This window comes from Octopus sinensis, linkage group LG7, assembly GCF_006345805.1.
Source record: "Octopus sinensis linkage group LG7, ASM634580v1, whole genome shotgun sequence".
Classification (NCBI taxonomy): Eukaryota; Metazoa; Mollusca; class Cephalopoda; order Octopoda; family Octopodidae; genus Octopus; species Octopus sinensis.
This window is the reverse complement of record NC_043003.1, coordinates 113663195-113678007: the sequence shown is the minus strand read 5'-3', so window position 1 is coordinate 113678007 and position 14813 is coordinate 113663195. Positions and strand designations below refer to the sequence as shown.

Sequence of the window (14813 nt, the reverse complement as noted above, 5' to 3'; positions counted from 1 at the left end):
GTTGGTCGAAATGAAAAACATTATGCTAGGAAAGAAAAGAAAATGAAGGTGAACCATAAAAGGAAGAATGTATATGAATGCATGTGCATGCATGCACACACACACAACAAATGAATCCAATTTCAAAATTGAGTGGTGATGGTCAAGTGTTGGCATGGAACTGGTATGGAACTGATATGGCCGAATTCTCCCCTTGCATAGTCTCTTGTAGTTAATATTCCAGTGATCTGGCATTGAGTCCCAGAAGTTGTATGAACTTTGAAACATTACATAAACTGAAATTTTGACTTCATGACCCCTTTTTTTCTTTTTTCTTGTTATGCTAGCATCCACACACTCACACACACACACACACACACATATACAAAAACAGGGAGTGAGAAAGAGAGTGATCAAGTCCAGATCACATTTTTGTGGGAGATAAAAAGCCATAGATTGCACTAAGAAATTTTCGTTATCCTTTGCAAATACATCAGCACATTCAAGCTAAAGGCACAGCCTGCAAATTGCGACATTATTCCTTATATAGGTATGAGGACAGAGAAAAAGATTGCTGGTGTATGAAATAATATTTGAATAATTTTAAAAATAATTTTGCTTATCAAAATTCATTTTGAATGCTGGATTATCAATTCCTTGTTGCTATTGAATGGTTACAGTTACTTAGGTCTCTACTCTGTGCATCAGTTTAACTTTGATGATGTTAGAGATTACATCTTATATATATGTGGTTTCCCAGGATGGAGGGGTTGCCAATATTGGAAAAGCCCCACCCATCTGGAATAGGGTAGAAACAGTTTGGTGAGGTTAATGGATATTCGCTGGATATTCATTCTTTTGATTGGCATTTGTCAATTCCCAAGATATGCAAATATGCATGTGGAGATTCTATCTATTCCATCCGTTGATTGGCATCTATTATTCCCAAGAGATGCAAGCATGCATACGAAGGAGATGTAGTCACAAGAGCCAAGCACATGCATACTTTGAATGTGCAGCAGTTTTTGAATTGACTTTTAAGAATCAACACATCATTGCTTCTAAATGTTGAGGAATGAATATGTTATGAAAATCCCAGCTTCAGTGCATATGTGTAGGGCAATGTAATCTCTCTCCCCCCCTCTTTCTCTCTATCTCTCTCTCAGGTTAGGGTTAGGGAGAAGGGTATCTTTTTTTCTTCACAAATGTAAATAAACCCAATCTGTTTCTTAAACGAGGGACATATTCATACAGCACAGAATGCTTTTTACCTCAATAGACGTATTTGATTGGTTGAAATTGCAGAAATTTGTACTGTACATATTATTCCTTATTTGTATAAAATATATATTATAAATTTTAAAAAAATCTTTCGAGTTTGCATAGGCTGGAGAAGCTGAGGGAATTGCACTGGGCTGTAGTGTTTGATTTAACACTGGTTTTTAATGATGCCCTTCCTATAAGCAATCATTTTATAGAGTGTAGTGGATGCATTTTTCATGGCACCAGCTTCAGTGAGGTTACCATGAAGCTTTCATGACAGCTGGTTCATGACTGAATGGGACTTGATTGAGTAGAAAGCAATGCAGCTTTATGCAAGATAATGAAAGGGTTAAAGTATGAAAAAAAAAGGAGCTTGGAACTGGTTTTGTGTTGCAGAGGAGGTGCTTGGTTGCTTGAATTGTACAAAAGTGGACGGGAATAATTGGTGCAGAACTGGGAAAAAGAATAAAGATAATGGTGATGAAATGCAAGGCTGGACTGCAGGGGTAGAAGAACAGGCGGGTAATGGTTACAAGAGTAGATGGAGTCGGGGACGAAAGGTTAAAGATATGTAGGAGTACAAAGTACTGAATGATGACCAAGGGTTGAGGAGGGGAGTAGGAGGGTCAGTGATAAATATGGAGTTGGAAGCAAGGTTAGAAAGCAGATGAGGACTTGAGATTGGGTGGGGTTGTAGGGGTAGATGTAATGATTGCTTAGAGGTGATCAATGATTGATAGTGTGCACTGACTGACAGGTGGTTGAGAAGAGTGAAGAGAAGCAGGATGCTAATAATAGAGCTGACAGGAGAAGATCCAACAGAAAGGAAGATAATGTGTGTGTGTGTGTGGGGGGGTAGGCAGGTGAGTTGGAGTGGAGAAATAGGGACTGCATAGGAAGAGTGGGAAGAGGTACAAGGTAATAAGTCAACAGGAAATGTTCAATTGACCCATCATCACACACACACACACACACACACACATGTATAGGAATTTGCACACTCAACAGAAGGACAAACAAGTAGCACCGGCAAAGAGCTCTTTCAGATGCAGTGGCTGTATGCATGACTGCCACTGCCATGTGGGCTTGCACAGCCATAACAGACACTGCTGCACCACTAGCAGCAGCAGCTGACTTGATTTCTTCAGATGCAGTTCCATGGCCTCTCAAGAACAACAGATGCCTACTACTACTCCTCTGTGTGTGTGTGTGTGTGTATGTGTGTATGTATGTATGTATGCATGTATATATATATGTGTTTGTGTGTGTGTATATGTATGCATGTGTATATATGTGTGTGTGTATACATGTATATATATGTGTGTGTATATACATACACACACCAGAGCGGCTAACTGGCTTCCATGCCGGTGGCATGTAGGAGGCACCATTCAAGCATGATCATTACCAGCATCACCTTACTGGCACCTGTGCCGTTGGCATGTGTAAATATCATTCGAGCGAGGTCATTGCCAGTACCGCCTGACTGGCACCCACTACACTCTCGGTGTGGTTGGCGTTAGTAAGGGCATCCAGCTGTAGAAACTCTGCCAGATCAAGACTGGAGCCTGGTGCAGCCATCTGGTTTGCCAGCCCTCAGTCAAATTGTCTGACCCATGCTAGCATGGAAAGTGGATGTTAAACGATGATGATAATGATGATGATATATATATATATATTTGCATATATATATATGTAATAAATCTCTGAACGAAGTTTTAACAGTAGCTGCCTGGCATTGTGAAGTATATTTGCCACTTAGATGTGGCTAACCCTTAAGGGTCAATGCTACTGTAGCTTGTAGCCCCAAGAAGACACCTCCTCCAGCTGGCTATTGACACACTTTCTGTGCCGTATCAGTATTTGCAAAGGGAAGTCATCCTTCCCACCTCCAACATGACGTGATACACACGGACCCAAGTTTCTGGGTACTGACCCGTCATCAGCGTGTGACAATCACCGGTTAACTACCTACAGCAGAGTGCACAACAAGCATCTACAATCTGACTGTTGTTCCATATTCTTGTATATCAGAAAAATCAAGATGAAAACTGTTTATATCACCTATATTAATCAGTGTCAGCAATGTCAATTATTTCGAAGATCTTATTTCTGCATTGGTAATAACCAAACTTTATATTTTGATATTTGCGTTTGATAGAGTGCAAGACGCCTTCAAATGATGCCACCCCGCTGGCTAAGCGAGCAGGCCAACAGAAGAAAGAGTGAGAGAAAGTTGTGGCGGAAGAGTACAGCAGGGATCGCGACCATCCCCTGCCGGAGCCTTGTGGAGCTTTAAGTGTTTTCGCTCAATAAACACTCACAACGCCCGGTCTGGGAATCGAAACCGCGATCCTATGACCACGAATTCACTGCCATTGCGCCTCCACTTATATATATATCGATAGATAGATAGATAGATATACATACATACGATCCTTGTAGTCATCTTGTGTGTGTTTCAAAATGGCCCTTGACTGTAATGGCTGACACAGGATAATTAAATAAAGTAAAAATTCGATTTCTACTTATATTGTTATGACTCAAAGATAACATTAAGACTGATCATAGAATGAAGTTCACTGGTCGTACTTACACCTTAACGTCTCAAAGCACCTGCTTAATTATACTAAAAAAAAGAAAAAGAGAAAAACAGCAAATCTTGATGAAGCAGTCTCATGGCTCTTCTTTTTTGAATAGTTGTGTTCCTGCAAGGGGCCAAGTAATTTGCATATTAAACTAAAATTCTCGAACACTTTTGTCATCTCTGTATTCAACAAAGGATGCCACAAAGCAGTGTCTTTATTTTTTCTTTATTAATATGTTGTTTGTGTGTGTGTGTGTGTGTGTGGTGTGTTTCAGTTAAGACTTGTTAATCTTTTCAACCATTCAGTTTAGATTGGTCCGATGAGCCTAGGGATCCACATAACGCATGACGTAATCTATTTTGACTATATCAAATGAAGAATTCTATCGAATCAATTGCTGTAAATTTAAATTCCATTCTTCTGTTATATATCATCATCCTCATTTAGCACCGATTTCCCATCCTGGCAGAGGTTGAATGGTTTGACTGGAGCTGGTGAAGACAGGAGCCATTCCAGGCCCTTGACTGTTCTGACATGGTTTCAGGCTCCCTTGACTGTTCTGGCTCGTTGCCGTTCCTAATTTTAACCCCTCCACCAAAAGCACTGGTGTTTTCTATATGGCACCAGCACCAGTGTTTCCATTGTGACACCAGCATTGGTCTCAATTCTGGTGGATGGGTCTTCTTGAGTACAGCAAGGTGACAGATATCTTCGTTCTTTGTCATTTCCTTCATGAGGCTCAGTGTCTTTGTTCGATGGATCCGGCGCCCTTCATGGAAGCCTTTGCCCGCTTCTTAGGACCGACTGACCCATGCTCGACCGCCATTGGCACAGAACCCTTCTCCACTTCGGTCTTTGAAGGTCTCGATCAGCTTTCTATACTTTGTCCTATTCTTCATCGGTCTCCTTCTTTCTCATGTTCCATCCACTTTAAGCAATCAACATTTTTGTATGCAACTGTCTACATCCATACACATCACATGACCAAACCAGTGCCCTCTGCATCTTATTCCTCTTAAGCCCAACGTTTCTCTCCGTACACACTAGTGCTCTGTCACATATGCACACTGACATTGCACATCCAAAAGTGCATACTAGCTCCGTTCCTCTCTTGCTTTTGCCTGTCTTCTGCATTCAGGGTCCATGTAGCATTACTGTTCATATACATGCATCATACAATCTTCCCTGTCGCTCAAAGAGGCCTTTGGTAGCCAATAGGGTCAAAAGCTCTCTGAATTTTCTCCATTCTATTCTTATTCTAGTGATGAAACTTTTGGTGCATCCTTTCCCACAGTCAATTAGGTCGCCAAGGTAGTACAAATTATCCTTTACCTAAGGAGCCTCCAGTATATTTGAGCAAATCAAGATCCTGATTATCTGTAGTTTTTATGACTCCCGTGCATCTTCCACATAAAAATATTGCCTTCTAGGAATGGGTCAAAGGTCATGATGTCTAACTCTGTATTGCAATCTTATGGGTCCAGCTAATGCGCCGTCTGCATGTTTATGTTTTGTGTGTTTGTATGGATGTGTGGTAAAGAAGTTTGCTTCCCATCTGCAGGGTTCTAGCACCAATCCGATCGTGGCCGTTGCCAGCCTGCTCTGGCACCTGTGCCAGTGGCATGTAAAAAGCGCCCACTACACTCACGGAGTGGTTGGCATTAGGAAGGGCATCTAGCTGTAGAAACACTGCCAAACCAGACTGGAGCCTGGTGCAGCTTCCATGGCTTCCCAGACCCCGGTCAAACTGTCCAACCAATGCTAGCATGGAAAACGGACGTTAAACGATGATGATGATGATGATGATGCATGGCACATGGAACAAGTGCCTTCTGCTATAGCCATGGTCTGACAAAAAAACCTTCTGAGGATTTGGTAGATGGAAACCGAAAGATGCCCATTTTGTGTGTGTGTGTGTGTGTGTGTGTGTGTGTGTGTGTGTGTGTGTGTGTATACCTGAGTCTATGTTTTCTCACACCACTGCTTGACAACCTGGTGCTGGTATGTTTATGCCTTTATGTCTTTTATGTAACTTAGCAGTTTGGCAAAAGGAACCAACTGACTAAACAGAGTAAAGACTAGGCTTTAAAAACAATCAGTCCTGGAATCGGTTTGGTCAGTTAAAGTACCTCCAGGTGTTAAAAGATAGGATGTGTGTGTGTGTTTGTGTATATCTGAATGACCAATTTATATATCCATATTTTCCCATACATGACCTTTCCTTTGTGCCTGTTCATGTAGGAAATAAGTGTAGCCATGTGGGGTGATGTGTTTACTTTGTAATCCCAAGGTCCTGAATTTGATTCCATTATATGGATTTCTTGCCATAGCTTGAGGTTGACAGAAACCTTGTGGTCAAAACTGGGTTGGCAGATACTCTATGGAAGTGCAGAAAAACCTTCTGACACAATTTGCCGGCTGATTCAGACTGGGGTATATTCACCCACCACTCAGACTGTAATTCCCTGAACATGTACTTGACAGTCATTGATGAAACTATTGAATGATTCACTTACATATAGATATGTACAAACACACACATGCACACACGCACACACTCATGCACACACGTATACGTACACAAACATACATTGTATGATGGGGGAATAATATATGTATTTTATGTATGTATAAGGGGGTACACAAAAGAAACCGAAATTTCGCAATATTATTCTATTCTTTTAGTTTAACATGTTTGCCCTTTTATTGTGTTCAAAGTATTCCCTATTTGAAGCAATGCATTGTTCCAGATGCATTTTCAAATGTTGGGAGCAATCCTGGAATTCTTGCAAAGTGATGCCTGTTAACGCCTCCATTGTTTTTTTCTTCAACTCTTTCACATTTGCAAATTCTATAGCACCAACTCCCATCATCTTTGATGACCTTCGAAAAATGGTCCAGATTAGATTCCATTTGTTCTTTCAGTTCATGACATGCATTCAGCCATGAACACTTTTGATCTTTTGTGAGTAAGCGAGGCACAAATTTTGCTGCAACTCTTTTCATTCACAATTCCTCACTCAAAATTCATTGACAGGAGCCCCAGGACACACCGGTCATATCAACAAGTTCGTCAGTTGTTTGGTGACGGTCCCCCAAGATCTGTTTATGAATTTTCATGGTGTTTTCATTCGTTTGGGAGGTTGATGGTCACTTCGCATGAAGTTCAACCTCAAGCAGCAATGACCATTCCTAAAGTCTGAAAACCACTCATAAACTTGTGTTTTGCTTATGGCCGTAGCCTTGTAAGCTGTTCAAAGCCTGACAGCTGTTTCAGCTGCTATTTTCCCCTGCAGAAAACAGAATTTCACAGAATCATGCCATTCCTTTGTTTCAGCCATCACAAAAATTGACAAACAGGGGTAAAACACTGCAAAACAAAGAGGCACCATGGAGCAGTATGACCTCACTGGACAATGCCAGTTGCCAGACCGATGCCTGAGGGTCACACCAAGTGGCTTTTAGTAGTAGAAGCCTGAAATACAACAGGCTTGTCCCACAGAGAACATTCCTGGTTATTTTTGGGTAGCCCCTCATATATTATATATGTATGTATGTACATATATATATATATATATATATATATATATATATATATATATATACACACATACACAGCCATGACTGTGTAGTAAGAAGTTTGCTTCCCAGCCACACGGTTCCAGGTTCAGTCCCACTGTGTGGCACCTTTGAGAAGCATCTTCTACTTTAGCCTGAGAGTGACCAAAGGCTTTTGGGTAGATTTGGTAGGTTGATGGATGGAAACAGAAAGAAGCTTGTCGTGTGTGTGAGTGCATGCACACATGTTTTTGCATTTGTGTTTGTCCCACACCATTTCTTGACAAGTGGTATTAGTGTGTTGACATCCCATTAACATTGCAGTTTGGCAAAAGGGGACAGATAGAATAAGTACTGGGATCAATTCATTCAACTAAAACTTCTTCATGGGGGTGCCCCAGCATGGCCACAGTCTAATAATTGAAACAAGTAAAAGATAAAAGATATACTGCTTGTCTATGGTTGTAGCTTCTGCTCCTGTTTTTTGCAGAAGTCCAATATACTGAAAAGCTGTGTCTGCATCTGTATCCAATCTATTGGTTATTGATTTCTATGCCTCTTTCACTGAAATGAGGCCATGTATACAGATGAATATTTTGTATGCCACCATGTTCATGCACATTATATGTATGTGTGTTTACATTTATCTGTGTTTTGTATTGACACAGATACATGTGTATTTGTGTTGTGTGTGTGTGTGTGTGTGCATATGTTTGCATGGGTGTGTATGTATATCTATCTATATCTCTCTCTCTCTCTCTCTCTCTCTCTCTCTCTCTATATATATATATATATATATATGTGTGTGTGTGTTTGTGAGTATATATGAGTGTATGTAATGTGTTATCTAATTAGGAAAATATCTCTTCAGGGATAAATATTTCCATATCACTATATCTTGACGCTAATGCATTGGTTGTAGTAATGGCTGTTTGTGAAACGAAAATGAAGATATGAAGAGGTATGTTTACAAAGTACATTTGTTCCGGTGTATGTACACATGTGTATCGTGTGAGTGTGTAAGTGTGTGTGTAACTGTGTAATGACTGGTATAGACATATTCTAAATAGATTGTCAGTAATTTATATATATCATGTTCATATACATGAAGGAATTATACTTCGATACACACACCATGCACATGTACATAGATGCAATTACATACATACATATATATATATGTATGTATATATTACAGAAAATAAAGGAATTTGCAAACACAAGGAAGTTGGGAAGATGGCTTAGAAATACACACACGTATACACACACACACACACACACGATAGTGTAATTGTTAAGCTATTCCACCTTTGTTAGTGGAACTGTATTGAATTTTTCAATATTTAAGTCTAATTTCTTTATGTAGTATTGACTATAGTTTTTATTGATACCTTTTCCCTTAAATTCTATTTCATTTTTGTTGTGCAAAAACAACCTGCAGAAAATGTATTGGCATTTAAAATGTGGTGATTATGATGATGATGATAATGACGACAGTGCTTCTAAGATGAAACAACATTTTGTGTATTGCAGGAACACTACAGTTACCACCACCATCTTTACCTCCACCTCCACCTCCACCCCCAATTGAAGACATTCCCCAAAGAAGTCCTGTTGCATCAACGCGAAGGAAGTCCTTTGGTCCTTCACAGCGTGGAAATTATTCGGAGGTGGAGAACACGTGTCGCAGATGCAACTATTCTGAAGGAGAAGGTGACTTTGAGCAACATTATTTGGTGCAGACCACATCAAGTAATGTATTCTTGCCACCAGGTAAGGCCAATCTATTCTCATGTTAATTGTTGCCATTGTTTTTGTTGATTTTAGTTTTTGTGAAATCCTGCTTCTAATCATATTGACTTCAGTTGGCATTGTTCAAAAACCTACAAAAACCTTTTGTTTCATCTATATCCAATTAACTAGTGTCTCCCAGTCTTGTGGAGATATGATAATACTATTTCTTAACTAATATTCTTCCATCACATATTTCTTACTAATTTGATTTTCAAAGCTCTTCCTATTTATTAAGTTAGTGTTATCACAGTTAATAAGCTGCTTATCATCTAAATATCCCTAAGTGCTCTACTTTACATTACTCTGTTAAATGTTGAGGAATTATCCATGCTAATTTTTCAGATGGCTCTTCACAGTCAGCATGTGAAAGGTGATTTTTCTCCCACCTTAATTAAAGACAAAAGTAACAGCAATAGAGGCCCCAAGTTTCCCTGAGTATTTCATCCTATAAAGATGTGACTTCTGACATTGCTAGAAGACATACATCTTCCTAAAATTGTTCTGAGCTTTATAAAATTATAAACATACTTTTTTTTTATTTTGCTTGATAATGTAATAAAATTGTTTTGAAGTTGGTAAGTTCTTTGAAAAATGTGATATTGGTTTTTTTTTAATTAATGCACAAACGTTATGTTTTACCATGTTAATTGTTTTCTTCATCTACCTGCTTTTCTTCAAATTTTCTCTCTTAGCAACACTTTCGTATCTAAGCATTTGCTTTTCTAATTCACAAACTCATTCTTAAAATTAATAAAGATAGGTTAGAGAAAGAAATTTCCACCAAACTGGCAAAATTATTATTACTAGCTCACCATTGATTACAAATTATGGGTGTTCCGATCCAATTACTGGAACAGCCTACACATGAAATCAGTGTGCAAGTGGCTGAGTACTCCACAGACACACGTAACCTTAATGTAGACCTCATGGAGATTCAGTATGATACAGAATATGACAAGGCTGGCCCCTTTTGACTCTCAGGTACAACTCCTTTTTGCCAGCTGAGTAGACTGGGGCATTGTGAAATAAAGTGTCTTACTCCAGGACACAACATGCCACCAGGAATTGAACTCATGACCTTAAAATCATAAGCTGAATACCCTAACCACTATGTTATGTGCCTAGACTCTCACAATGTGCCACACTGTTGGTTCTGGCCCTTTACATCCAGAATTCGAAACTTACCAAAGCAAAATTGATCTTTTTATCTTTAGAGAGTTGATGAAATAACGATTAATTGCCTCTGTAATTATTTACCCACTGACTGTTAGGTCTAGTCCTAATTACTTCCTGATGAGATTAGAGCATCTGAAATTCAGATTCTTGTGAAAAGTATATGTTCCAATAGTCAGATTGTTCCTTTGCACCAGCACACTCTGCATGTCCTTGCTGTTGATATGCAGATACACTCTGCAGAAGTTCCTTGATGATGTTCCCTGTCTCTGAGGTATGTCTTTCTGCAGTTTGTCTCCTTCATAGAGATACAGACTAGAATGTTGTGGAATCATTAGCACACTGGACGAAACGATCCTAATCATGTTCCCCACCATTCTGTGTGCTGAATTCAAATTCTGCCAAAGAGGCTGCGGTCACTGTTTCAGGGTTGATAAGACAAGTAGAGAATTGGGATCAATATATTTGGTGGATCTTCTCTCCAAAATGACAGGCTTTGTGCCTATAGTTGAAAGAATTGTAATTATTGTTATTGAGTGAGAGAGCAGGGTATGCCATCATAGTGACACTGGGGTACAATTATACAAAGCCCAGTAGACCCATCATGACTACCCATCTGATAAGAGTACACTAGGCACATGCATCACAACCATATGTGCGCGACATGGTGATCTGATATCCAGATAAACAGCGCATGACCTTGCAGGTGGGGCCCAGTTAGAATTTTCTTCTGGTCGAGTAGCCCATCCCACTCAAAAGGTCCCTGAATAAGGGTTGTTTAAGGATGTTGAACGAACCACCCATGTCACCAAAGGAGGTTTATTCAAACCCCAAAGAATTCCTCTCAACAAATGGCTATGATGCTCCCCCACTATTTCTGCTCGTGATCAGAGATGCACATATCGTCAGCCACTAAGAGACATGGTCAACTGGTTAAGGTCAAACAACTGACAAGCAAATCTGTGGTATTGAGCAGAATATTTGCTGTTGCCCATCTTTTATACCGAGACAAAACAATGTACATGATAACACTTTCAATCAGTTAAGATCAGAAGCCATGAGAGCGACTGCCTGGTACTGCATCAGGGCATTTATTATTATTATTCCATTTTATTTTTATAAATCTCTTTATAACTAGTATTGTTATCATTGTTATTATTATTATTATTATTATTATTATTATTATTATTATTATTATTATGGTAACGAATTGGCACAATGATTAGCATTTTATCTTGTTTTTACATTCTGACTTCAAATTCCACCATGGTTGACTTTGCCTTTCATCCTTTTGGGATCAATAAAATAAATGCAGGTTATGCACTGAACTCAATGTAATCGATAAATTCACTCCTCTGAAATTTCCGGCCTTGTGCCTATAGCAGAAAGGATTATTATTATTATTTGTTGTTGCTGTTTCATGGAATTGTTACTTTGCCTGTTCCAATTATTCTTCCTATCAAACCACAACTTATGTTCTAGAATGTGGAGCATTTTGTGTCTTTTATAGAAAATTATTTCCTGCCCTTCATGCTTGTTTTTACATACAGCTGAGGAGTTTTTGAATAGTTCCTGGTGAGCTACACTGTATTTACCCTGAAGTTAAAAATCAAATTTTTTCAAGGTTTGCTTTTTGCTTTTTCCCTTTTTTTTTTTTGTCACTTTTCTCGTGACATCATCATGATCCTATTAACTTCTCTGATCCAAACTTTGACAAATTCACACTTCATGTCAGTATAATGTTCTACCTTTGTTTTTCATTTCTTTTTACTCTAGTGACAAATGGTTATGTCATGTTGATTATAACACTTAGATTCTTCTTGTCAAAAGCTTCGATATTGGGTCTTTTGAATTCCTTTCTTAGTTTGTATAGGAAAATCCTCACTTCAATGTTTTCAATAACCTGCAATGTTTTCAGTCATCACAAAATGTTTATTGCTGGTCACTTTTGTATTTGCAAAACTTAACTTTATGTGATAATTCCTGTACATTGTTGCAACCATTTCATTATGTCTACACTTTTTGTATTCATTCAGAGCTGCTATCAACACTCATTAACCTCCTCCTCCTCTTCTTCTCTTCTTCTTCTTCTTCTTCTTCTTCTTCTTCTCCTCCTCTTCTTCTTCTTCTTCTTCTTCTTCTTCTTCTTCTCCTCCTCCTCCTCCTCTCTTCTTCTTCTTCTTCTTCTTCTTCTTCTTCTTCCTCCCTTCCTCCTCCTCCTCCTCCTCCTCCACCTTTTGGAATGGTAGTACACAGCAAGACCTTTCAGTTTGTTGGCCTTTACCTTCTTCTGGCACTGATGAGGAGGGAATCTTACTGCTTTCCTCAAAGCTGGAACTAGTTGTGCTCCTGTAGCATCAGCTTCTAGGGATCTACCCTTGTTGCTACCCCTGCTTCCTTTTTCCCCTCTGCTTTTCCATCCTTTCTGGATAGAAAGGCCTTGAGTAACTCTTCTTTATCTGGCCTAGTCCCACCATCAGTTTCATTTCTTTCTTTTCTGCTCTCACAATGGAGTCTAGTTTGGCATCATCATCATCATCATCATTTAGCGTCCGCTTTCCATGCTAGCATAGGTTGGATGGTTCAACTGGGGTCTGTGAAGCCAGAAGGCTGCATCAGGCCCAGTCTGATCTGGCAGTGTTTCTACGGCTGGATGCCCTTCCTAACGCCAACCACTCCGTGAGTTTAGTGGGTGCTTTTTACGTGCCACTCGCACAGGTGCCAGACGGGGCTGGCAAATGGCTACGGACGGATGGTGCTTTTTACGTGCCAGTGAATTTTTTGTTGTTGTTGTTAGGACTTGCATATCTATACAGATACCACCCAAACACCTGTAGTCATCACCACCTGTCCATCCTGTACCTAAAAAAGGGATGACTGCTATTGTCTCCAGCTGTGTACCTATAGATTGTTGCAACTATTTGTAGGCAGATATTTCTCCACTCGTTCTAGATTCTCAAAGACCAGATATCTCTGATCCATACTTTCTATCCCAGTAGATGCCACACATTAACCAGAATTTCTTACAATTGTTCCTTTGGGCTTACCTGGAAGATTCCTTCAGTTTTCTGGAAAAAAGACAAAATGCCCTGGTGTGATATTCCCATTTGCCAATATATTTCTTAGGCCCAATCCTTATATTTGTTTTCTCGGGGTTGATCTGTACCCAAAGTATTTCTCAGTGTTTCGTGCTTCTATCAAACCTGTTGCTATTGCTCTGTCTTCTTGTCATTAAGGTATTGGATTCTTCATCATAAGATTAGAATTTCCATTCATAGACTGAGTTGAGCATTGTGGTCATGAGAAAACACTTTTTGCAAGTGGTCCCATTCCCGTCACCTATAAATCTGTCCTGGTAATAGCTACAGGTCAGCCATCCACTTCACGGATATATTATATGACAAATAATAGGAAGGTGGAATATGTTCTGGTCTAATACACCTGTAGATTTATGAAGGATCTAAGACTAAGTAAATATCAGTTGTAGTCTTTTTCATTTTATCTTTTTCATAAATCTGTGTTATTGATTAAAACATTTTTTTCCATGGTGATGTAATCAACACTACTCTATTTGTTGCTTTTTCAATTCTCTGAGAAGAAGCCATTTTAATTAGCATTAAACAACAATTTTAAAAAAATAAATATATATCAGACCTTTGATCTTTTGTGCATCCCAGGTAATAGGGTAAATGGTAATGTCCCCAAATTCCTTATCTACAAACTGAAACAAAAAAATGTTTCTTCCCATCGCATAAAGTATTGTAAAAAATATCACAAAGATTTCCACACACACTAATATATGACAACAACAACAACAATACCAATAACAATAATAATAATAATAATAATAATCATAATAATGAAATTAATAATCCTAATAACCACAACCATAATTTTTTGTCATTTTCTTATAGATGCTCAGCCAAGGTTCCCACGAACTGTTCCTCCTGCCAGACAAGGGTCAGTTGGACAGGGACAGTACCAACAAGTTTCAGGATCTGATTATCCCAGACACTTCCAGAATGGCGATCCTAATGCCATGAATCAAGCCACACTAGATAGGTAAGGTTTTGTAGTATTTCAAAACAATTACTTTTTGAAGTCATTGATTTATGTGCAATGTTGCGGTGTGTGTGCAAATTGTGCATATGTAGTTCTATGTGTGTGTCTATGTTTGTATCTTTGTTAATTTCTGCATATTACTGAGTCTGTGTGTGTGTGTATATACATATATGTGAATATGTATGTACGTGTATGTGTGTGTGTGAGACTCTGCAACTGTATATATGTATGTATGTATATTCACATGTACACACACACACATAGTATATGCATATTTGTGTTTGTTTTTCACAATGTTGCAAGAATGAGTATGGATCTGTAGTCCTTTACCTAATTGGATTGATATTAAACATTTTTTTACCAGTCATCCACCTTTAGTATCAAAGTAGGCTGTAC

At 38.9% G+C, this 14813-nt stretch overlaps 1 protein-coding gene across 9 annotated transcripts in view; it reads left to right on the top strand.

The window, feature by feature from the left end:
* The window catches only part of LOC115214302 (teneurin-m), a 517371-nt gene that overhangs the window by 245646 nt on the left and 256912 nt on the right, over positions 1-14813 (top strand). For all 9 annotated transcript variants that reach the window (XM_029783463.2, XM_029783461.2, XM_029783465.2 and 6 more), the window contains 2 exons: positions 8922-9161; positions 14270-14417. In XM_029783463.2, coding sequence (XP_029639323.1) covers positions 8922-9161; positions 14270-14417 — 388 coding nt within the window. The remainder of the gene's footprint in view (positions 1-8921; positions 9162-14269; positions 14418-14813) is intronic.